Consider the following 26,037-nt stretch of genomic DNA (forward strand, 5'->3'; position numbering starts at 1 on the left):
GGCAATTCCACGGTTAGGGAATGATGCAGAGACTCAGATTTTCCACTTTAAAATGTATGCCAAACAAAAACCAATGATAGCAAAGTTAAACAAAACATACAATGCACAAGGACGACTTTTAGACATTTTCCCAATAAATAAATATTTACTTGAAGAACAGTGCAGATGCAAGGTTTGGTAACAGAATGACGGCACCAACAGCACAAACCATCATTCTATTGCCAAACTGCATCCGCACTGTTCTTTAAGTAAATGTGTTTTTGTCAAATTTTCTGTGGAAATTGTTAAAAGTAGTCCTTGTTCATAGTTTGCTTCATGGTTTGTTTAACTTTACAATAACTGTGTTTTGTTTTGGCATAGGTTTAAAGTGGAAAATTGGAGTCACAGCATCTTTCTGTTACCGTGGAATTGCCTTAATGTCACTGTTCAGTTTGACCTCACCCACCCTTACATTATTACTCAACTGTAAATGTCGATCATGGTGTCCAATCCCAGTGTCTCCTGCAATAATGTCTACAGATGCCAAGAAAGTATAAATAATACCTTTGTTTATGGTGCTAGCATCAGCTTTTCTAGTTAGGTATCTTACTGACAGATGTCATGTTTCTTGGTGTCACTGATATTGACATCTTCCCATGTTTCTTTGCAGGTGGCCACTTCTTCAACCGGAACTCCCTGTCCCCACGCAGTTTGGTCTGTGAGATGGAGCTACCTGACACCCAGGCATCGCTCGACCGCTACGATGACAAGTCGTGAGGGTCGTCACCGTGGTTTCAACCCCCCCCCCCCCACATACCAAGGGACAGATGGCCTTGTACCTTCCTGCACACCTGCGAGTCATTGTGTGTGTGTGGGAGGGGGGGGGGGGGGAGCGGCACAGCAACCTAGATGGCAACCTTGACTAACCTGTGGAACAATGACATGATGACATCAGAAATTTTCTACCAGTGCAGAATGTACTATTGCCTGTCAAAGAAAAGAGGGGATACTCGTCCTCTCTTCTCCCCCTGGTTAGATATTCAGTAAAGTCCTTCCTTGACACTTTCATTTCAACAACGGACTCTGACATCTGTTTCTAGATGCGGTAGTGGGTAATTATCCCTTTCTAGTCTTACTTTGCAGGATCTCGGCGTATCGTCCATTTGAAATGTGCTAGACATAATAAACCACTTGTTAGTGCAGCCTACAATACATCTGTATATATGACTAGCAAACCGTCATTTAATTTAGCTTCCTTTGGCTCTAATGCGGTAAGAAAGGTCTCTTTTTCCGTAAAGGCAGCAATGGAAAAGTTTCTTCCCTGGTGGACCAGTTGGCTCTGTTGTATTTACTATGCTGCCTAAAGGACAGTGGAGATGATATTTTGACTGGTGGGATATGTCCAGACATGCCTAGTCTCTCCCTCTATATGGCCATGTGACTGGTGTAATGCACCCACCATGGTGACTGGGTTCAAGAATAAGAGCAGTGGAACAATGGACATGCACTGATGCATCATTCTGAACTCTGTGAAAAGCAGTATAGCAAAACCAATGTCTCTGTATAAAAATTTAAAAAAAATACATTTTAACGTGTACTTAAAAAAAGCCTATGAAATACCCAGATCGTGTATTAATCAACCCCTGTGTGTGTGTACAGTACCAGTCAAACGTTTGGACACACCTAAGGTTTTTCTTTCTTTTTGCTATTTTCTACATTTTAGAATGATAGTGAAGATGTCAAAACTATGAAATAACACATATGGAATCATGTAGTAACCAAAGAAAGTGTTAAACAAATCAGAATATTTTATATTTGAGATTCTTCAAAGTAGCCACCCTTTGCCTTGATGACAGCTTTGGACATTATTGGCATTTTCTCAAATGATTGGCATTGTTTTGGTTACTACATGATTCCATATGTGTTATTTCCTAGTTTTGATGTCTTCACTATTATTCTACAATGTAGAAAATAGTAAAAAATAAAACCCCTTGAATAAGTAGGTGTCCAAACTTTTGACTGGTATTGTGTGTGTATGTATGTGTATACACACACACACAGTATTTACAATCTATATACATTATATCTCTAAACCGGCCTCTTGAAGTACTGTTTGTTTTCCTTTCACAATCTTGTACAAGCGAAATGGGTGGAAGGGTTTCTCCTCTGTTCTTGTTGTCCCCTTGTGTTATCTTTATCTGATATTTGCGATGATGTAACGCGGGGAGGGGAGTGTGTCAGTTTCAGGTCACTGTGTTACATACAGCACTGCCTCAGCATTAAAAGTGTAATTATTGCCTACGTCCTGTTGATGCCCATTCCGATGTGTGCCGATTCTTCCTGAAACACAGCTCAATGTTATTAACATTTCAGCTGGAGTTTGGAGAAGATTCTATTCAGATGAAATAAATGATTAACTTCAGTGTGGTGAAAGTATATAGTGATGAGCTTGATGCTCCTTTCCAATAAATAGAGGGTCTAGTGACACGATGGTCGGTACTTGACTGCCATTTGACAAATATAAATATCCCTAATAATCTAATGTAGACAAGCCTACCTGCACTGTATCTGCAAGCTGTTTGCTAGAGCGCAGATGCTATTTAATGCAACAGTTTGTGATAACTATCGGTTGTTGAAAATGTCATAGAAAGGCATTGAACTTTAGATTTTTATTTGGTTCATGAAAACTTAAACTAAAAAGTAAATTTTGCGTGTGCTACGTCATCACGCATTCACTTTTATCCACAAGTCCGTTTGGTGGAAATACACCACTGTTGGGAAAATTTACTTTTTCTTTGATTTTAGAAAATTTGCATGAAAATCTGTTGCCAAGTGGATGGAAACCTAGCTATAGGGAGCGTTCTTTGACATAATGAATTTGGGGCATGATTTGGCATTAAATCAAATGCCATTACATTTTTGGAATTTTCGATTCTTTGTCTAATTTTTATTGGTAATTATTAGTTCTCAAACATTATCTTAAAAAATATACTGAACAAAAATATAAATGCAACATGTAAAATTGTTAGTCTCATGTTTCTTGAGCAGAAATAAAATATCCCAGAAATTTCCAAACACACTAAAAGTTTCTCTAAAATATTGTGCACAAATTTGTTTACATCCATGTTAGTGAGCATTTTTCCTTTGCCAAGATAATCCATCCACCTGACAGGTTTGGCATATCAAGAAGATGATTGAACAGCATGATCATTACACAGGTGCACCTTGTGCTGGGGACAAAAGGCCACTCTAAAATGTGCCGTTTTGTCACAGCTTGCAATTGGCATGCTGACTGCAGGAATGTTCACCAGAGCTGTTGCCAGAGAATTGAATGTTCATTTCTCTATCACAAGCTGCCTCCAACATCATTTTAGACAATTTGGCAGTATGTCCAACCGGCTTCACAACTGCAGACGATGTGTAACCATACCAGCCCAGGACTTCCACATCCAGCTTCTTCACCTGTGGAATCATCTGCAACCAACTACCCGGAGAGCTGATGAACTGAGGAGTATTTCTGTCTGTAATATAGCCCTTTCCTAGGGAAAAACTCATTCTGATTGGCTGGGCCTGGTTCCCCAAGTGGCTGGGCCTATGCCTTCCCAGGCCCATCCATGGCTGCGCCCCTGCCCAGTCATGTCAAATCCTTAGATTAGGGCCTCATTTATTTATTTCAATTGACTGATTTCCTTTTATGAACTGTAACTCAGTAAAATCGTTTAAATTGTTGGATATTGCGTTAATATTTTTGTTCAGTATATTATGTTAAGTCTAGTCTGAGGCCAGGCTGAATAAACTGCATTGTTTCGTAAGTCATAGTTGGAGGATCACACACCATTTGATCGCGTGACTCCCAAGTTTACTGTTATTAATATAAATATTTGCGCTTAAAGGCATTTCCGCCACCATTTGTGGCATAATTAATTACACCGATGCAAAAATATCCCACCATGTCGAACGAACAAATGATCAGTTGGCATTTATACAATTGTACCGAAACTACCATCAGAGCTGTCATGATTCGTTTAATATGGTATGGCTTTACTCACATAAAAACTGTGCAGGGAAAGTGGTTTGTGATTACATTTTCACTTAACCCATTTAATCCTGAATTTTTCCCAGACATGAAAATATCCAAATCAAGTGTCATTAGTAACCCTTTACATTTTCATGTAAAAGTAGGTGAACGTGTGTTTTATGGTCAGTCACAATTGTGACTGGTGGGATAATGTTATGTATACTGAATTAACATATTTCTCCTATGCAGTCATCAAAATTCTTATATATCCCAGCCCAGTTATCAACACATTTGAAACTCTGTCACTGGCAGTCCCCAATATTGCCACTAGAATGCCCCATCACATTCTAGTGTGACTATTGTACGTATCAAAAACCTTTATACAACACCGATATGAATACTGAGAGCAAAGACAAAAAAACAACCAACGTATTTCAACATTGTTACTTTATTGTAACATTGTTACTTTAGTGCAATATTCATTGTAACATTGTCATTGTGACATTTTAGTGCAACATTCACTAACAATTGTATAGCAGTCGTGTGATTCATTCACATTGAACATAAAGGTAACATTTAGGATAGAGGTAGCCTGTATAATATGCATTCAAGTAGAGGCCTACACAGAACAAAATAATATATATATATATACATAAAAAGCGTCACTGCACATTGAGTGCTTATATATATATATATATATATCATAGAGGTAGGCTTCAGAACCAAGTGCACGGTTAGTTTGTGCATCACTATTTTGAACTACGATCAGTCAGACCTACTGTCATAAAGTATGTCTTGAATCAATTGACCTTTTTTCCCAAAAACATTTCAGTCATTTTGATTGTCTTTTTCGTCTACTTTTCTTTTCTTCCTGGAGTCTGTTGTACTGCTTCTCCTCATCCTTTATCGACTTTTCTATTTTTCAGCCATTTTTCATTCACTCTTATCTCCTTTTCTACTGTCCATGGTATATCTTGAAGCACTCAATATACAGTGGCGCTTTGCATTTCTCACATGCATAGGTAGTGTGTTTGTCACAATGACGACATCTCTGGAACCGGTGCAATGTTGATTGGCCAGTGAGAAGCTTTGTCATATCTTGCCTGATCTTTAACAGTAGCAGCCAGTAAAGATCTCCTTCCGTGGCTCAGTGGTTTCGTGCCAAACTTTTGCAAATTTGGGCTGTATACTATGTGGTTTGGAATCACATCGGTGGCAGGCCTCTTCGATCATTTGAACACTCAATCTTTATTTTTGACCACTTGCAGCTTTCCCCTTGGCTCTTCTGGCTGACCTCTCAGTCAGGTAGAGGCCCTTGGCTCTTCATTATCAACAATGGGGGGAGGGGGGGGGGGGGTAGGTCATCATCACTGATAACGTTGTTCCTGTCATGATCTGTTTGCATAGGATCAGCATATGCATTCAACAGCCTGGCTGGCAAATGGCCTGTCTCCCCCTCATAGTCCATATCTGACCCATCACTATCACAATCACTGAGGACAGCATATTTCTCATTTTGAGGGATAACTGCAATGTTTGCATGCCTTGTCTGGGCAGTCACCTAGATCCAACATATCCAGAACTTGACTCAAGGTGAAACTAAAAGAAAGAACAGAGTAGAACGTTAGGTAGAACAAGAACTATGTATGTGTAACAGTATGTGTATACCTAGATGCACTGTTATCCCACCGGACACTATTGTTGCCGTCAACATGTTTACACATTCTATGACCACACTGAACAAAGTTGAATAATTGCAAATCCATATATCAATACTAGACACCTTAAAGATGATGTGTACCAAAAATCCTTGTCCCATCTTTATGTTAACATACTTTACTAACCTTTTGTTTGGGAGCTTTGATGCAGCCATCGTCTTCTCATGGTGCAACCAGGAAGTAAACAGCTCTGGTCATGTGACAATTTACACTAAACATGTGACACTGCACATATTTCATTGTAACCCTTTATTATTTCAATACTTGCTGGGAATGCATTGATACATCATTCAATAAAAATGTTTAGAGCCTTTATAACTGAAAACGTTTTTGTACGGTCGCTATTGTGACTGATGGGATTAAAAAGGTTAAATTAATACAGTGAGTCAAGCAGCGATGCAATGTACACTATGATATGAACGTAAAGTGGACGTGTTTACGTAAAAGTAGAAAGCGACCAGTTTCGAGGGTCGTCACTAGTTATCCCAGCCTATTTCTACAATTACGCTTCTTAAAATTGAATCTTTAACCTAACGTTAAAACAAGACCAAAAGGCTAAAGTTTTGTTTTCACGAATTTTTACGATATAGACTATTTTGACTTTGTGGCTGTGGTAGCTAGTGGAAACCGTTTCCGAGTAGACAACAGCAGAGCAACCAGCTGCACAGACGGACATGAACTCAAAACAGCAGGCAACACGTCTGCAAAACATACTTGTGTGAAGTCGCTTACCGTACACTTTGCACCATAATATCCAATAATAAGTGTGTAATTTGGAAAAAGCTTATTCAAAATGTGGATAACTCCAGAGGAGGTGTTGCTTGCCAATGCTCTGTGGGTGAGCGAAAGGGCGAACCCCTTCTTCATTCTCCAGAGGAGAAAGGGCCATGGCAAAGGAGGGGGCATCACTGGTAACTATACAATAATATTATTTGGTTTACAATTGCTCTCATATTTCTGAAAAATGTAATTTGTGTTGGCTAATGTAATGAGGGCTTTAGCTAACGTTAGCTAGAAAGCTTGGTGTGTTCGCAAGGTAGCTAGCGCGCAGGCTAGCTGTTGACGTGTAAAGTGGAGCTGGCTAACCAAGTTAGCGCGTTGTTTTTTTTCTTCGTCTGCAGCTAACTCACATCGTTGATAGGTTTTATTTGCTGGAAGTATGTGCATTTTCTCACATGCACCACTAAACAGTACACACAGCTAGTTAATAATAGCTAGTAAACTATGTTAGCCTAACCAACCCAATAGTGTTTGATTGCGGACCGCAATTCGTCTTGCATATAGCTATTTCTGCATTTTAGGAACGCCCCCTTCAGCATACAGTTAGTTCCTTCATCAGCGACCTCATCTCCCGAACATCCCATTGGTTCCTGCATGAACGAAAACCTGCTCTCGCTTTCATCAACAGAACTGCCGTAAAACAGTGCACCGACCAGCAGTGGGGCGAAGGTCACTGTCTACCTGTGTCGCTCCCTCTAGTTCCTCTGGTACAGAGCAGGCGGGGGCAACACTGCTAGCCAACCGTGTGAGCACAAGGTGTCGCTCGCGCCTATTGTGTATCGGAGTTGTTTCAGTATGATAGGTTGGATAAAGGAATAAAGACAGACACCAATGTCAAGTTCAATAGCCTTGTGTGAAGTCGCTTACCGTACACTTTGCACCATAATATCCAATAATAAGTGTGTAATTTGGAAAAAGCTTATTCAAAATGTGGATAACTCCAGAGGAGGTGTTGCTTGCCAATGCTCTGTGGGTGAGCGAATCCCTACGCGTGGAGTCTGGGGAGTCCAGCTAGTCAATTACCTATCAACTAGACTCCGTAACAGGAGTCCCCAAGGACAAGCTAGCTAACGTTAGTCCTAAACTCCCACTTGCTAAAGGACACTGTCAACTGTTGTCGCCCTCGACTATTCTTTTTCTGTGGTTTTTATCGCCGGTTGGCATCCAACGTTATGGTACCTACTGTACCGACCGTTATGGCAGTCAAGCAAATCATTCCGCAAAGAGTCGTTTACAATCTAGTCCTGTAGTGGTCACAGCCGGAGCTCGTTTCAAATGTATCAATAAATAATCTTATTTGAATGCCTAGCAATCAACACATGTACTCTCTGGGGTATGTGGGACATCCCACCTGGCCAACATCAAGTGAGATTGCAGAGCGCCAAATTCAAATACAGAAATACTCATTATAAAAATTCAGAAAACAAAACATATTTTACATAGGTTTATAGATTAACTTGTGAATCCAACCACCGTGTCAGATTTAAAAAATGCTTTATGGCGAAAGCATACTTTGCGATTATTTGAGAACATAGCCCAGCAGACAAATCAGTACAAACAGTAACCAGCCAAGGAGAAGAGTTACACAAGTCAGAAAGAGATAAAATTAATCACTTACCTTTGATGATCTTTATATGGTTGCACTCAGAAGACATTCATTTACTCAATAAATGTTCCTTTTGTTCGATAAAATCTCTCTTTATATCCAAAAACCTCAGTTTTGTTTGCACGTTTTCTTCAGTAATCCACAGGCTCAAACGCAGTCACAACAGGCAGACAAAAAATCCAAATTGTATCCGTAAAGTTCATAGAAACATGTCAAACGATGTTTATATTCAATCTTCAGGTTGTTTTTAGCCTAAATAATCGATAATATTTCAACCGAACAATAACGTTGTCAATATAAAAGGTAAACAAGAAAGGCCCTCTCTCCGTCGTGCGCATGAAAAAGCTCTGTGACACTGCAAGGTCCACTCATTCAGACTGGTCTTACTCCCAAATTTTTCAGAATACAAGCCTGAAACAATTTCTAAAGACTGTTGACATCTAGTGGAAGGCATAAGAACTGCAATTTGAGTCCTAAGTCAATGGATACTGTAATGGCATTGAATAGAAACTACAAAACCCCCCAAAAATCCTACTTCCTGAATGGATTTTTCTCAGGTTTTCATCTGCCAAATCAGTTCTGTTATACTCACAGACACTATTTTAACAGTTTGGAAACTTAAGAGTGTTTTCTATCCAAACCTAACAGGTATATGCATATCATATCTTCTGGGCCCGAGTAGCAGGCAGTTTTATATGGGCACGCTTTTCATCCAAAATTCCGAATGCTGCCCCCTACCCTAGAGAAGTTAAAGCAGTGGTTCTCAATTGATTTTGCTTGGGGACCCACATTTGACAATGACAATTGAGTCGCAACGCAATATTATGGACTGTCGATAATTTCATTTTGTAATGTTGTATTGCTGCTGCCTTATTGGGCAGGCTTCACTTGCAAAATCACGGTCTACTCTTATGGTATTAAAGTCATTACACAGCCATATTAACTGAGAAAACATTTATTATGAATTCAAGAATAAGCCATTTTAATTAGTAGACCTGTTCAGGAGTGGGGTGTAATACATTATCAGACTCAGAACATGATATCAAAACCAGTTCAATAATGTTAATGAACAGTAACACAACAGTTTTTAAAATAGGAAAAACAGCAATCATTAGGAATTCTTAATCATCAATTACCATGTGAATAGTTTCACAACCTTAACGTTTTTTAAAAGGTTTACGTTTTTAACCAGTTTAATAAAATGTAATATGAATGTCAGTATTAATTAACAATAATACTTAACATAGTGAACAACAACTCATTAACCTGTTTATTTATTGTGTGTGTGGCCTATCAGTGGTAAAGCTGGGGGTGTTTCTTCAGTTTGATAAGTTTATTGAAGCCTGGGGTGACGGTTGACAGGGCAACTGAGGTATTGCTGGCTGTCCAGTTTGTTTCTGCTTTTAGTTTTCATCACGGCCATAGCAGAGAAGCCACTTTCACACAGATAGGTAGCATGATTCTGATTGCATGACAGGAGAGAGCAGGATATTTTCCCACTATGCTGCACCAGAACGGTGGCCGAGTCATTACCGGGATGCGCACGCTCAGTCTGCGATCAAATGATAGCTCCACCAGCTGATCCTCTTCATTGCCTGGCAACGTGACGCTTCCCATCTCCACTCCAAAGGGGAGATTGAAATCCAGTCGTCTTGTCTCCTGTTCTCCTCCGGGAAGTAGTCGCAAAACTTTCCCTGCAGCTTGACAAGATGCTGTTTAATGTTTTTTTCAGTGTGTCGCCGTGCGCTTTGTTGCTCAGACTCTGAATCTTGAAATCAGCATTGGGAAACATGTCAATAGTCCCGTGAGAAACATGATTTGCCCAAACGGTAAGCTTCATCTTGAAGGCATCCACTTTGTCCCTCTTTTCAAACCGACTTTGCATTGACACATGAGCGAATTCAGATGATCAAAAATATCTGCCATGTAGGCAACCTGTGCGAACCACTCCTCACAATCGAAATGTTCGGCCAGAGATTACTTGTTTTCTGAAAGAAATGCAGCAATCTCTGCTCAAAGCTCATAAAAGCGACCCAACACTTTACCCCTGGAAAGCCAGCGGATCTCTACATGATAAAGCACCTGCTGGTGTTCGCTCCCCATATCCCTGCAGAAGGCCTGGAAACACCTGCTTTTCGCGGAACTCTTTTTGATATAGTTGACACACTTGATCACATCCTGGAGAGTGACGTGGTGCTCAGGCACCATGTCCTTTGCTGCCAATGCCTCCCTGTGTAGGAATCAGTGGTTCCACGTCGCACTTGGTGCTCTCTCCAGGATCCGCTTTACTACCCCGGAGTGCTTTCCCGTCATGGCAGGTGCCCCATCAGTGGTCACACTGACGCACCCATCCCAGGCCAGTCCCACCGAGCTCAGGTGCATATCCATTGTGTTAAAGACCGCCTCTGCAGTGGTGGTGGTGGGCAAATCAGCACTAAAAAGGAACTGCTCCTCGAAGTTATTATCCCACACGTGTCTGACATAGACCATTAGAATTGCATGGTTAGCCACATCTTTGGATTCATCAAGCTGCTGTGTGTAATGGCCATTTTCACTGATGCGCTCTGATGTCTGGTGCGTTATGTCCTCAGACATGTCCTTGATTCTCCTCCTCATGGTGTCATTGGATAGGGGTGTAGTTTTAAGTTTGTTGGCGGGTGACTCTCCCAAGATTTCAGTGCACATATCAATCGCAGCAGGGAGTATGAAATCCTCTGCATTGGTGTGGGCTTTTTTGCACTTAGCAATGCGCTGGGGTACAATGTATGATGCGCGAAGTGCCTTTTCTTGTACCGTGCATACGTTCTTCAATGAGTTTTGTGAGGCCACCAGATATCGACATCTTCTTTTTAAAAAGTCAGCTGTCTTATCTTTGTGACTTGGATGCTTGGTGGACCCCTACAAATCAGCCAGGCTAGACAATCTGGACCCTCTCTTTCTAAAAGTATCTGCCGAAATTGTTGCAACCCCTATTACTAGCCTGTTCAACCTCTCTTTCGTATAGTCTGAGATTCCCATAGATTGGAAAGCAGCCGTGGTCATCCCCCTCTTCAAAGGGGGAGACACTCTAGACCCAAACTGCTACAGACCTATATCTATTCTACCCTGCCTTTCTAAGGTCTTTGAAAGCCAAGTTAACAAACAGATTACCGACGATTTCGAATCTAACCGTACCTTCTCCGCTATGCAATCTGGTTTCAGAGCTGGTCATGGATGTACCTCAGCCACGCTCAAGGTCCAAAATGATATCATAACCGCCATCGATAAGAGACATTACTGTGCAGCCGTATTCATCGACCTGGCTAAGGCTTTCGACTGTCAATCACAACATTCTTATTGGCAGACAGCCTTGGTTTCTCAAATGATTGCCTCGCTTGGTTCACCAACTACTTCTCCGATAGAGTTCAGTATGTCAAATTGGAGGGCCTGTTGTCCAGACCTCTGGCAGTCTCTTTGGGGGTGCCACAGGGTTCAATTCTCGGGCCGACACTCTTCTCTGTATACATCAATGATGTCGCTCTCGCTGCTGGTGATTCTTTGATCCACCTCTACTCAGACGACAACATTCTGTATACCTCTGGCCCTTCTTTGGACACTTTAACTAACCTCCAGATGAGCTTCAATGCCATACAACTCTCCTTCCGTGGCCTCCAACTGCTCTTAAATGCAAGTAAAACTAAATGCATGCTCTTCAACCGTTTGCTGCCCGCACCTGCCCAGCATCACTATTCTGGACGATTCTGACTTAGAATATGTGGACAACTACAAATACCTAGGTGTCTGCTTAGACTGTAAACTCTCCTTCCAGACTCACATTAAACATCTCCAATCCAAAATTAAATCTAGAATCGGCTTCCTATTTTGCAACAAACCATCCTTCACTCATGCTGCCAAACATACCCTCGTAAAACTGACCATCCTACCGATCCTCGACTTCGGCGATGTCATTTACACAATAGCCTCCAACACTCTACTCAACAAATTGGATGCAGTCTATCACAGTGCCATCTGTTTTGTCACCAAAGCCCCATATACTACCCACCACTGCGACCTGTACGCTCTCATTGGCTGGCCCTCGCTTCATACTCGTCGCCAAACCCACTGGCTCCAGGTCATCTACAAGTCTCTGCTAGGTAAAGCCCTGCCTTATCTCAGCTCACTGGTCACCATAGCAGCACCCACCCGTAGCACGCGTTCCAGCAGGTACATCTCACTGGTCACCCCCAAAGCCAATTCTTCCTTTGGTCGCCTCTCCTTCCAGTTCTCTGCTGCCAATGACTGGAACGATCTGCAAAAATCTCTGAAGCTGGAGACTCTTACCTCCCTCACTATCTTTAAGCACCAGCTGTCAGAGCAGCTCACAGATCACTGCTCCTGTACATAGCTCATCTGTAAATAGCCCATCCAATCTATCTCATCACAATACTGTATTTATTTATCTTGCTCCTTTGCACCCCAGTATCTCTACTTGAACATTCATCTTCTGCACACCCTACCATTCCAGTGTTTAATTGCTATATTGTAATTACTTCGCCACCATGGCCTATTTCTTGCCTTACTTTTCTTATCCTACCTCATTTGCACATGCTGTTCACAGATTTTTATACTGTATTATTGATTGTATGTTTGTTTATTCCATGTGTAGCTCTGTGTTGTTGTATGTGTCGAACTGCTTTGCTTTATCTTGGCCAGGTCGCAGTTGCAAATGAGAACTTGTTCTCAACTAGCCTGCCTGGTTAAATAAAGGTGAAAAAAAAAAAAGTAAAAAATAAATTGGTGTCCAGATGCCTTTTCAGTTTGGAGGGTTTCATGCTCTCAGCTTGTTGCATAGTACGCACTGCTGTCTACACTCACCCTGCCTGTCTTCTATATATGTAAAACCATATTTGATGAAGCCGGGGTCGTATTTTCTCCTTGACAGGGGCTGTGTTGTCTGCCTTTTTGTTGACATTGGAAGCAGCAGTAGATGAAGAGGGAGATACACCTTTTAAAAATGTGTCCATGATGTTACTCTGGCAGCTAGGGCTGGGCGGTATACCGTATTTTATGACATACCGGTATTGATGCAGGGACCGGTTTGGGTTTTTACTTTACCTTCTATAACGGTATTTGAATGTTTGGTTTGTTAAATGTGATACGCCACTGGTAATGTCCATTTTTATAGTTTACTTTGCTACTTGAGTCATCTCTCTCCGCTCTTTCTCGCCGTGCCACTTTCCACACAGACCTAGCCACGCCCCCTGTTACTCAAGGAGCGCATTTGTTGTACCTCAACCATGAGACACTTGCTTTCAGTCTGCATGGTCAATGCAGCACAGGCAAAAATGTTGATGACAACAATACTGTTTTCACTTTGCTTCTTAATTTAAATCCACTAGTGTTCTATAATGACACTATTATTTTGTGTTTCATCAGCAAACAGATAGTTAGTCTTTTCTTAGCAAGTTGCCCTAAATCTTATGAGACGCTAATGCTAAATCTAGCTAATAAATATACTGAGTTAGAGCAAACGTAGCTAGCTAATACAGCCTGATAATATCAGTGATGCTGTAGACCTGAATTTGTTTTGGTTGAAGTGAAATTGAACAGTATAAAACAATCAAAATGGAGAAAGACTCATTGAAATCACTTAAAATGTATGTGTTGCCACCCTAGGATCACTCACTACTCATAAAGGAAATGTAGAACTTTTATTAGTCAAAACTAAAAATACCATCATACTGTCCAATTAAAAAATACTGTGATATAATATTTGTCATATCGCCCAGCCCTACTGACAGCTAGCCAACATGAGTTAAACGACAGCTAACTATCCACATGTGCAATACCTGCGGAGACATCTGCATAGTTAGCAATCAAGATATATGTCAGAAGATGATGGGGGCGAGAACGTTATTGTGTTGGCCAGTGAGTGTGTGCAGCGCGAAAACCCTCCAAGTCCGAACGTAGCTAGCCATTTCACCACTGCCGACGTGCTGCACGTGTAAAGTCAGCAACAATAAGCAGTGCGGCGCACGCACGCCTGTGCGTAGCGGTAACATTGTATATGCGCTAAGGCCGTATCCTTTCAAAATTAAAGGTTTGGTGTGGCGGTTACCTTAAATATTTTTTAATTTTTTAATTTTATTTTTTATATAGCACAAGTCCCACGTCCTCTTAAAATCCTCCCATGCTGGGGTCGCGACCCCCCCTCCAGTTGAGAATCCCTGGATTAAAACACATTTTTACAAGCCTCAGTCATAAATGACCACTCCAATAAGCCCCCTATGGTGAACGACGTGAATGGAAGGCCCGTAAAATCATGACTCTTTCGAGTTTTCAGTTCATTGTTTGCCGGTAGGGGGTCCCTTGTGCTCTTGGCATTACTGATTCAAATGAACGAAATTAGTCAAAATATTTGTTCTTTTGACTGAACGAGTTGAATAGATCAGAGTCAGTAAAAAGAGCTGAACTTCCCATCACTAGTTTCTGCAGATGCAATAATGCCCAAATGCAGGAACTCCCCGAATTGCGGACCGCAATTGCACCCTTCTCAACCAACCTGAAACCTGAGTCTAGCTAGCCCTGTCATATTACCAAAACAATGGAAGTTGGATTAGCCTCCCATATTGAATTTGGATGCTATCATAAAACACCAGATATAGTTATCTCCAGTTATTCTAGTAACTAAGGGAATAACAATGTCATGTAATAAAAAAACAATTTCGTATTAAAGAGCTCTTTAGAAACTTTAGGTTAGGTAGCTATCTACTTCAACAGTTATGATTTAATCAGATGAATTACTAAATTAGACCAAATCACTCCCATCTGAAAGACTACCCAGACGTCGTCAAGTCTAATTTTAAAGAGCCGAAGAACAAGCCGATTGGCATGTGTTTCTTTCTGTTTCTCATTATAAATTCAGTTTTGGAGGTGCGTTTCCTGACCGATTCCGCATTTGGTTGATAATGTTTATCCCCCATGAGACACTGTAGATGTGGAAGCCTATTTCACTTCCTCCAAATCCTCAGAATGAATCTAAGATAATTCGATAAATCTGTAATTAATTGTTATGTTTTTGCCGAGAATGTTTTATATCTAAGATGTTTGGTGCAGTATTTCTCAAGTAAAAAAAATGTGAGATGTTATGTAAACAAAGTCGGGGTGCTGTGCATGTCTGTTGCTGTCTATGCTATTTGATAGAGAGCAACCACTGCAGCTGTTCACACCATGTTAGTGGGCAAATGTACATCGTCAAATCAAAACCCAAATCAAAACTCACTTTTAGATGAGACAGACTTTTTTACCAAAATTATCCTATTTACACTTTGTATTCAATTTTGACACTAGAATAACTGTTTCTGACTTATGCCGATGCCACATGGGCCGTTTTCAAAGGGATGTGTTGCTTTTTAAAGGCAGTCGCTCTTTAAAGTTACTCTTTCATTCACAAGAGTTTGAGATTTCCCTTTGATGTAGATATTCTTCCCCAAGTCCCTGTCTGTATTAGCCACAGCGTCACTGCCACTGTTTTGCTGAACAGTTCTAGGAACATAAGTCTTATACAAGCCTACAGTACACCAGTCACATGAAGACCGTAAAATGTAGGCTATGAAATAGTAAATCATGTAGAAATGCGTGAGGTGTATGTGTGCGTGTGTGTGGTGTGTGTGTGGTGTGTGTGCTTGCACACACGTGAGTTTGAATGTCTGGCTCTGGGCCAGCAGGCGTCGGACTTCCTCAAGCTTAACAAACAGATGTCAGTTCAGATCATAGACAAATAACCTTTGTTTACCCAGCTTAAAAGTCATCCATGCAAAGTAAGAACTCCTCCAGCCAGCAATACAATATTTTGGATGATAGACCCTGTAGTCACCTATTGGGATTCCTGATTGACCTGTAATCCCCTTTTGGGATTCCTGTAGGCCTATTATCTCAACTAGTCAGTTGAAACATTATAGTGAGATACTGCATTAGTATGAGTAGCCTAGCGGTTAAGAGCATTGGGCCGGTAACCTGAAGGTCGCTGGTTCAAATCTCGAGACGACTTGATGAAAAATCTGTCTGTGCCCTTGAGCAAAGGCACTTAGCCCTAATTGCTACTGTAATATTGGATAAGAGCATCTGCTAAATGACTCAAATGTATATCGTGTTGTAAGGGGCATACATCGAATAGTAGCCTGACTTGTTGTGCTGCTTTTCTTCAGGCTTGTTGGTGGGCACCATGGATGTTGTCCTGGACTCCAGTGCCAGAGTGGCTCCCTATAGGATCCTGCACCAGACAGGGGACTCGATCTTCTGCAGCATCGCATGTGGTGGGTGCAAAACCATGCCATGACACCTCTGAATATTCTGGGACAGACAAACTTTCTTTGAAGCTAGCCTATTTAATTAAAACTGAATAAAAGCGCTAGGCATATATAAATGTGATCCATTATCATCAAGTGTTAAGAGACCTCTCCTTGATCTGCAATGTTCTAGGTTTATCCCATAGATATTACAACCAGTAGCTAGTGATAGCTCTGACGTCATCCACATATTCCTATGGAAAACTCCCGATGGAGCATGAAGCCGGAAGTATTTCAATTTGAAGCGCGCCATGTTGCTGGATGGCACCAAAAACGCTAAGGATCATGGTCGAAGTAGTCGTTTTCATCCTGCCTGAGAGAGTCGACCTTAATGTCTATGGCATGAGGGCGCGAGCCTCCTCGTAGCCTGCGAGCATCCTCGTAGCCTGCCGGCCTGTGATTGGTCTGTGTCAGCACGTGGTCCTGTGTGACGACAAATGTAGTAGTTAGAATGGATTACTATTTAATTAAATATCTCAATTCGTAGCAAACTTTAAAATAATTCACAGTGGAGATCAAATTTTTGTTGACCAAAGTTTTGGGGGGGCAGTTCTGGTATCGTAATTTACGTAGGCTTTCTAGGAAAGACCAGGGCTTTTGGCACCGCTAGTTCCAGAGCTTGTGACTGAGGGGTACCGGAGCGAGAGAGAAGGCAGACGATCCCCCCAAAATTATATCCTCTCCACGCTCCAGTCAAATTACACGCGATCCTCTCACCCCAGAGCTCATGGCTGAGCGGTACCTGAGTGAAATTGGAGTGCGAGAGAAGGCCGACGCTCCCCAATTTTTTTAAATCCGCTCCACTCTCCAGCCAAATTACTCACGCTCCACTCACATCCTCTGGCTGCTAAGCAGTAGCCAATCAGCAGAGCTTGTGACTTCACGCTCCAGACCGGACACTGAGGGACTTGTTTATTCACATCTGTGCCGAGAATGTTAAAGTGACAAGGAGAGGAACACACTTTAGAACAGTGTTGTATTACTCAAGTCCCCATTTTCATGACTTTTAACTCGACTTGTACTCGACCATTGAGGACTCGCACTCGCCATCTAGACCATTAGTGACTCGGACTGACTTTCTCGACCATTAGTGACTCGGACTGACTTTCTCGACCATTAGTGACTCGGACTGACTTTCTCGACCATTAGTGACTCGGACTGACTTTCTCGACCATTAGTGACTCGGACTGACTTTCTCGACCATTATTGACTCGGACTGACTTTCTCGACCATTAGTGACTCGGACTGGCCCCCTGTGACTTGTATTTGCACTTGGACTGGATAGGCTACTATGATGAGCAGAATATTAGCAGCGCTGGATGAGCAGAGCAGCGAGGGTTCTGTTCTCTAACAGTGGGAAGGATCCAACACACCCGGCACACACAGCCTACATTAGCTGGTGAGTTGTGGAGGAGCAAGCGATGAGTGTGGGCAGGCAGGCTCCGCTCCGGCTCAGCCTCCGATCATAGGCTACACACCGCACAAGCCACTCTCTTGCTTCCCCGTAACCACCAGTCACCAGCCTGCTATTTAGCTTTGCCTGGTTAAGAAACAGAAACTTCTTCAGGAAATTGAAAACAATAGTATTGAGTTTAATAGCACAACAGTGTAGCTATTTGTCTCTCGTTGTGGATAGAAAAGTAGTCTGTCTTTGAATTTTCATCTTGCTCTACCCTCCCACTTCCCCCTCCCTGCATCCCATAGTCAGGTTCTGACAAGTCTACCTTTAGTTTTCACTCTGCAAATAACTCCTCGATTACAAAAAAGTAGCTGAGAGCCCGACTTACCTTTTTATGTATTTAGTAAATAAGTAGTGAAACGCTATTGAGTAGAATTTGTGGTAGTGATGAATAATATTTAGGGCTACCGAGTGGCGCAGTCGACTAAGGCACTGCATCTCAGTTCTATAGGCGTCACTACAGACCCTGGTTCGATCCCGGGCTGTATCACAACCGGCTGTGATCGGGAGTCCCATAGGGCGGTGCACAATTGGCCCAGCGTCGTCCGAGTTAGGGGAGGGTTTGGCCGGGGTAGGCTGTCATTGTAAAATAAGAATTTGTAATTAACTGTATATGGTTTTTTTTAAATGAGGGAGTGGGAGTGGCGCCATTTGGTGGTGACTGGAAACAATTGCATGATAAGACCTATTATAAATTGATGGACTCGTGACTCCAACTTGGACTCGACTCATACTTCAGCCATAGGGACTCGACTTGTACTCGAGCACAGGGGCTTGGGACTCGACTTGAGATTTAGTGACTCTGATACGACATTGCTTTACGATATCAAGATTCACCTATGCTAGCTGCACTAAAGCACTCTGGCTCGAAGTTTGAAGGTACAGATCCCCTAATGCTAACCTTAACCATCAGTGGGGGAAATGCTAAACTGACCCAGGATCCTAACTAGGGCCAAACCCTATACCGAATAAACCACACCCACTAAACCACACATACAGTGCATTCGGAAAGTATTCAGACCTCTTAACTTTTTCCACATTTTGTTACGTTACAGCCTTATTCTAAAATGGATGACATAGTTTTTTCCCCTCGTCAATATGCACACAATACCCCTTAATGACAAAGCAAAAACAGGTTTTTAGAAATGTTTGCAAATGTATAAAAAAAAACGGAAATATCACATTTACATAAGTATTCAGTCCCTTTAATCAGCACTTTGTTGAAGCACCTTTGGCAGCGATTACAGTCTAGAGTCTTCTTGGGTATGACACTACAAACTTGGCTTACCTGTATTTGAGGAGTTTCTCCCATTCTTCTCTGCAGATCCTCTCAAGCTCTGTCAGGTTGGATGGGGAGCGTCGCTGCACAGCTATTTTCAGGTCTTTCCAGAGATGTTCAAGTCTGGGCTCTGGCTGGGCCACTCAAGGACATTCAGAGACTTGTCCTGAAGCCATTGCTGTGTTGTCTTGGCTGTCTTGGCTGCTGTGATCGTTGTCCTGTTGGAAGGTGAACCGCCCCAGTCCGAGGTCCTGACCGCTCTGGAGAAGGTTTTCATCAAGGATCTCTCAGTACTTTGCTTCGTTCATCTTTCCCTCAATTATGGACTAGTCTCCTACTCCCAAGTGAGCTGTCATGTTCCTTTTACCGAGGAGTGGCTTCCGTCTGGCCACTCTACCACGATGGCCTGATTGGTGGAGTGCTGCAGGGATGGTTGTCCTTCTGGAAGGTTCTCCAATCTCCACAGAGGAACTCTGGAGCTCTGTCAGAGTGACCATCGGGTTCTTCGTCACCTCCCTGACCAAGGCCTTTTTCCCCCGATTGCTCAGTTTGCCCAGGCGGCCAGCTCTAGGAAGAGTCTTGGTGGTTCCAAACTTCTTCCATTTAAGAATGATGGAGGCCACTGTGTTCTTGAGGACATTCAATGCTGCAGACATTTTTTGGTACCCTTTCCCAGATCTGTGCCTCAACACAATCCTGTCTCTGAGCTCTACGGACAATTCCTTCAACCTCATTGCTTGGTTTTTTCTCTGACATGCACTGTTAACTGTGGGACCTTATATAGACAGGTCTGTGCCTTTCCAAATCATGTCCAATCAACTGAATTTACCACAGGTGGACTCCAATCAAGTTGTAGAAACATCTCAGGGATGATCAATGGAAACAGGATGTCTCATAGCAAAGAGTCTGAATACTTTTTTGTATTGCTGTTTTATATATCTAATAAATTAGCAACATTTCTTCATTTTTTTGGTGATTTTTGAAAAAATGGCTGTAACGTAACAGAATGTGGAAAACTGGAAGGGGTCTGAATACTTTCCAAATGCACTGTATACCCTCTAAAGCACACCTGTACCCTCTAAAGCACACCTGTACCTGATTTTTACCTTCGTGTTGATGTGGGTAAATACTGTGTTTTCCCAGGCTCCTCCCGGAAGGAGATCACAGAGCATTGGGAGTGGCTGGAGACCAACCTGCTCCAGACGCTCTCCATTTTTGACAACAACGAAGATATCACCACTTTCGTCAAGGGGAAGATCTCGGTAGGCACTGCTGCCACAAAGTATAGTTCAACCTCATAGAATTAGAACAAATTAGAATTCAATGATCATACCCTGTTATGTCCTAGCTAATTGTTGCTCCTTCGTTAAGCTACTGACTCAGTTCCTCCACTAAATGCAGATCTATGCATCATTGTCACTTTAATCTAAACTAGAGGCCTTTACAGGTCCAAAAAGTTGGACCTGTTCCTAAATTATACTGGGTCATTTTCATCCGCACCCATACGTACATTTTCTATAATATAGAGATCCATTCCGAATTGATCCGTCGACAACTAGACCCGTTCTGGATAGACCTGGTCCAGTCCCGGTCCGATCCTAGTGAGGGAAGCAGCAGAAAAATAGATTTTTAGCTACTTTAATAACTGGAGCTGATAAAGCGCAAGGGAGAGGTGGTAGACATAGGTAACGCTCTAGTAGGGGCCGTGGTGTGTGTGTAGGCTGCTGTGAGTGTGAGCGAGTGACACAGCAACAGGGAGGGAGGGAGAGAGAGACAGCAACCAACCAAGCCGACTTTCCCTACAGTAGACTAAAAGCTGCCATAGCTAGATTATTTATCATAAAAAATGATTACGTGTAGTACCTCCTCTTGACTGCCTCAAACCGGGAGAAGCTAGTTAAGCTATCCATCTAGACTAATTGAGGCTGCATGTGCTTTCTTGTTCTACACAGTTACAAACAAAAACAACAACCCATACATTTTAATTCAAACTTCCAATGATCAGATATCTCCTAACATTTGCCATACATGGAGGCTCTGACTGTAGCCTATTGCTGCTTTGATGACTTATGATTGGCCAACATAAAGCTACACGCACCACTCGTGAAAAACAAGAGCAGCAGCATAAATTATACAATTTCTCTCTATCTATATATATTGTAACAGAACCTAACTCCCTCCTCTATTCTTTCTATCTAGGGCATCATCGCCGAGGAGAACAAGACCAAGGCTGCCCTGGAGGATGAGGACTCTGGCAAGTTCCGTGAGGCTGAGCTGAAGATGAGGAAGCTGTTTGGCATGCCCGGCGAGGAGAAGCTGGTCAACTACTACTCCTGTAGCTACTGGAAGGGCCGTGTGCCCCGGCAGGGCTGGGTCTACCTCAGCGTCAACCACCTCTGCTTCTACTCTCTCCTCCTGGGGAAAGAAGGTGGGTGTGGAGCAGGGTTTCCGTTAGCTGTAAATGCCGGGTAAAAAAAGATTACAAATATATATATATCAAATGTATTTATATAGCCTTTCTTACATCAGCTGATATCTCAAAGTGCTGTACAGAAACCCAGCCTAAAACCCCAAACAGCAAGCAATGCAGGTGTAGAAGCACGGTGGCTAGGAAAAACTCCCTAGAAAGGCCAAAACCTAGGAAGAAACCTAGAGAGGAACCAGGCTATGAGGGGTGGCCAGTCCTCTTCTGGCTGTGCCGGGTGGAGATTATAACAGAACATGGCCAAGATGTTCAAATGTTCATAAATGACCAGCATGGTCAAATAATAATAATCACAGTAGTTGTCGAGGGTGCAGCAAGTCAGCACCTCAGGAGTAAATGTCAGTTGGCTTTTCATAGCTGATCATTGAGAGTATCTCTACCGCTCCTGCTGTCTCTAGAGAGTTGAAAACAGCAGGTCTGGAACAGGTCAGGGTTCCATAGCCACAGGCAGAACAGTTGAAACTGGAGCAGCAGCACGGCCAGGTGGACTGGGGACAGCAAGGAGTCATCATGCCAGGTAGTCCCGAGGCATGGTCCTATGGCTCAGGTCCTCTGAGAGAGAGAATTAGAGAGAGCATACTTAAATTCACACAGGACACCGGATAAGACAGGATAAATACTCCAGATATAACAGACTGACCCTAGCCCCCCGACACAAACTACTGCAGCATAAATACTGGAGGCTGAGACAGGAGGGGTCAGGAGACACTGTGGCCCCATCCGATGATACCCCCGGACAGGGCCAATCAGGCAGGATATAACCCCACCCACTTTGCCAAAGCACAGCCCCCACACCACTAGAGGGATATCTTCAACCACCAACTTATGTTGAGAGAAGTGATAATATACAACAATATTCATGTAAAATAGAATAGTAATAACAGCTTTAAAAGTAACAGGTATCATAGTCAAACCTTGTTCTTTAACAGACCAAGTCTGCGTCTCTCACATGGGTAGGCAGACAATTCCATAAAAATTGAGCTCTGAAGGAGAAAGCCCTGCCTCCAGCTGTTTGCTTAGAAATTCTAGGGACAATTAGGAGGCCTGCGTCTTGTGACCGCAGCGTACGTGTAGGTATGTACGGCAGGACCAAATCGGAAAGATAGATAGGAGCAAGCCCATGTAATGCTTTGTAGGTTAGCAGTAAAATCTTGAAATAAGCCTTTGTCTTAACAGGAAGCCATTGTAGGGAGGCTAGCACTGGAGTAATATGATCAACATTTTTTTTTATAAACACACACACAAATAGACTGACGAGTTTCAGAAGAAAGTTCTTTGTTTGTGGCCATTTTGAGCCTGTAATCGAACCCACAAATGCTGATGCTCCAGTTACTCAACTAGTCTAAAGAAGGCCAGTTTTTTATTTCTTCTTTAATCAGAACAACAGTTTTCAGCTGCGCTTACATAATTGCAAAAGGGTTTTCTAATGATCAATTAGCCTTTTTAAAATGATAAACTTGGATTAGCTAACACAACGTTCCATTGGAACACAGGAGTGATGGTTGCTGATAACGGCCTCTGTATGCCTATGTAGATATTCCATAAAAAATCTGCCATTTCCAGCTACAATAGTCATTTACAACATTAACAATGTCTACACTGTATTTCTGATCAATTTTATGTTATTTTAATGGACAAAACATTTGCTTTTCATTCAAAAACAAGGACATTTCTAATTAACCCCAAATGTGTGTGTGTAATATGTGTGTGTTAAAATTGTTGCCAGACAAATTATCAACAACAAAAAAATCCATTGCTAAATAATGCTTTGTATTAATTGGTGGAAATACCAGATGATGTGCTCCAACTTCATAGGCAAATATACTTTGTAGGATAATAAATCCTTAAAGCTGCTTGGAAATTAGTGTTGGGTGTGACTTAATACAAATTTTACTCGGGCAAAAGATGCAAGGTCCTCATAAGGGACTTCAGCCAGGTCTACCCTGACTGGGCAAAATTTGTGAAGATTGTGTTGATTATACCTGTTTCCAGTGTGCCGGCCGAGAGGGGGTTCTTTCGCCAAAACAGACTATAGACAGCCTCAAGATCGCGCCTTCTTGAGGGTAAAGTAACGAGGCTGATGTAAATTATAGGCAAATTGTGTTCGTCAGGCCCGTTACTAGCAGTTCTACCTCAGCCCTAGGCAAGATCAACATATGCCACCCATGTCATGTATAGTATTAAGGTTTGGAATGGATTGATAGAGTACAGTAATGATGTGTATCATGCACAATTGGTGCATTTCAGTTCAGCTTATTCAGTAGCACTTGAAAATGAAACATCATTGCCAACTTTTCACATTGGACTGTTACAATGTTGCAATCACTAGGCAGCCAACTGCCTATACTAGGAAACCGAGTTGTTATCAATGCTAAATCGCAGCGGGAGTTGGGTGGGCCGGGCCAGTCATGGCAAGAAGAGATCCAGCTTTTGTCAAATGTAGCTAACCATTTTCTTAACCTAATTTTCCTAACCTGAATGTTAATTCTCCTGACCTGCTACGAAAAGTCAAATCTGACTGCTGGATCCCTTCTAGCCAATACCGGCCCTGGTGTTCGTAAACAGCCATGTTTTATTTATTAGGTCTAATTAAATTGTTCATGCCTAGGCTAAATTAAATTAGAGAAGCCTAGATTGTATTTGAAAACAGCTGTGTTTTTATTAATTAAAATTGTCATACAAATAGCCTATAGGACATGTTGTTTGCCAATGTATTACTATGTAGACATCTAAGCAAAACATTATTATTATTTTATGATTTATAGCAGGGAAGAAGAAGAAGCAACAGGCAATGTTTTGCTTTTCAATAAAACCTGTCATATTGGTATAAGAACATTACAGGCTAATTTCTATGCTGTTAAGATGAATTACAATAATATAAATGTGATTTTGAGCACTGTGGGTGTACGCCCTAATGCGTTACACACCCAATGCATATGAATGTCTGGTAAATTAAAATCTTAACGGAAACCCTGGTGTGTGCATGCATGTGTGTCTGAGAATGAAAGCAATGCACTGTATGTGGGCAGTGATCATATGAGATTCCAGAAAAAGAGAATGAGGTGTGTTAGCGTGTATGTTGAGGAATGTGATTGACTCATAGTGAATAGCCCCACTTCAATGTTGCAGCACCAACCCACTTGACAATTCTGTACTAATTCAATCCTTTAACATAGCATTCTATGAAATCTACCTCTCTTTCTTCCTCCTACTGTTTCTGCCCCTCTACTGAACACCTTCTATCTCTCCCTGCTCCCTGCCCCCAAGGACTCCTTCCTTTGCTCTCTCTCGCTCTCTTCTCTTCCTGTCTCTATCTCTCTTTTTCTATGCTCTATCTCCCTCTGTCTCTCACCCTATTTTCTGGGCAAAGTCAAATATTTCTGTGAAAGTGTCTGCTAAATGATCTCCCCCACGCTCCATATAGTGACCCTGGTGGTGCAGTGGACGGAGGTCACCCGCCTGGAGAAGAACGCCACGCTGCTGTTCCCGGAGAGTGTGCGGGTGAGCACGCGGCACACGGAGCACTACTTCTCCATGTTCCTCAATGTTAACGACACCTTCAAGCTCATGGAGCAGCTGGCCACCATCGCCATGCGCCAACTGCTGGACAACGAGGGCTTCGCCGCCGACCACTCGCTGCCCAAGGCCTGCAAGACGCTCAAGAATGTCTCGGCACTGAAGAGGTAGGAGGGTTCAAGAGTAAGGAATGTCCTGTTTTTTTCTGACCATTAAAAAATGTGGCATTTCAAACAACTGTTTTCACTGAAATTAAGTGGTACTTCCAAGAACGTGTCTTTTAACTCTATAGAGAACAAGTGTAGACAACTCCGGTCCGAACACACCTGATTTCGCTAATAAAGGTCCTCAATGTAGTGGTTCGTTTCTGTATCTCACCAATACATCACTTTTGGGGGTATAGTTCTAGACAGTATTCATATTTTTAGTGTGTATATATTTACTGTATCTGTAGTTTTTCTTCATTTTGCTAATTTACTCTCTTCCACTCACTACTGGATGTCAACTACAGGGACCTGGACGCACGGGCCAAGAACGAACGTTACCGGGCGCTGTTCCGCCTGACCCAGGACGAGCGCCTGGACGGACACACAGACTGCACGCTGTGGACTCCCTTTGCCAAGATGCACATTGTGGGCCAGCTGTTTGTCTCCAACAACTACATCTGCTTCTGCAGCCGTGAGGAGGACCTCTGTCAGCTCATCATCCCCCTTAGAGAGGTGCCTACGCACACAACCCACCGCAAAGCACGAGCCCTCTTTCTTTTGTTTCCTGCCTACTTTCTTTCTCTTTTCCATATATCCTGCATCCCTCTTTCCTATTCTCTCATTTGAATTTTCTCTCTTTCACTCTCACTTTCTTACCCTGTAT

General features: G+C 42.4%; 2 protein-coding genes and 1 long non-coding RNA gene across 10 annotated transcripts in view; 2 read left to right on the forward strand and 1 right to left on the reverse strand.

The window, feature by feature from the left end:
* The window catches only part of LOC129858284 (E3 ubiquitin-protein ligase RNF130-like), a 68,901-nt gene extending 66,500 nt beyond the window's left edge, over positions 1-2,401 (forward strand). For both annotated transcript variants that reach the window (XM_055927415.1, XM_055927417.1), the window contains exon 9: positions 650-2,401. In XM_055927415.1, the coding sequence (XP_055783390.1) occupies positions 650-756 (107 nt within the window). In that variant the 3' untranslated portion in view covers positions 757-2,401. The remainder of the gene's footprint in view (positions 1-649) is intronic.
* Positions 2,402-4,427: 2,026 nt separating this feature from the next.
* LOC129858286 (uncharacterized) lies at positions 4,428-5,932 on the reverse strand. The gene is made up of 2 exons (XR_008760006.1): positions 5,842-5,932; positions 4,428-5,596 (listed from the first exon to the last, which is right to left on the reverse strand). It is a non-coding gene; the product is annotated as an uncharacterized LOC129858286 (long non-coding RNA).
* Positions 5,933-6,508: 576 nt separating this feature from the next.
* LOC129858283 (TBC1 domain family member 9B-like) overlaps positions 6,509-26,037 on the forward strand; it is a 59,638-nt gene continuing 40,109 nt past the window's right edge. For 4 of the 7 annotated variants that reach the window (XM_055927407.1, XM_055927408.1, XM_055927409.1 and 1 more), the window contains exons 1-6: positions 6,509-6,626; positions 16,288-16,395; positions 20,310-20,428; positions 21,366-21,594; positions 25,076-25,334; positions 25,679-25,886. In XM_055927407.1, the coding sequence (XP_055783382.1) occupies positions 6,509-6,626; positions 16,288-16,395; positions 20,310-20,428; positions 21,366-21,594; positions 25,076-25,334; positions 25,679-25,886 (1,041 nt within the window). The remainder of the gene's footprint in view (positions 6,627-16,287; positions 16,396-20,309; positions 20,429-21,365; positions 21,595-25,075; positions 25,335-25,678; positions 25,887-26,037) is intronic. The other 3 variants (XM_055927410.1, XM_055927412.1, XM_055927413.1) reach the window with 3 other exon arrangements.

This window comes from Salvelinus fontinalis, chromosome 6 (assembly GCF_029448725.1).
Source record: "Salvelinus fontinalis isolate EN_2023a chromosome 6, ASM2944872v1, whole genome shotgun sequence".
NCBI lineage: Eukaryota > Metazoa > Chordata > Actinopteri > Salmoniformes > Salmonidae > Salvelinus > Salvelinus fontinalis.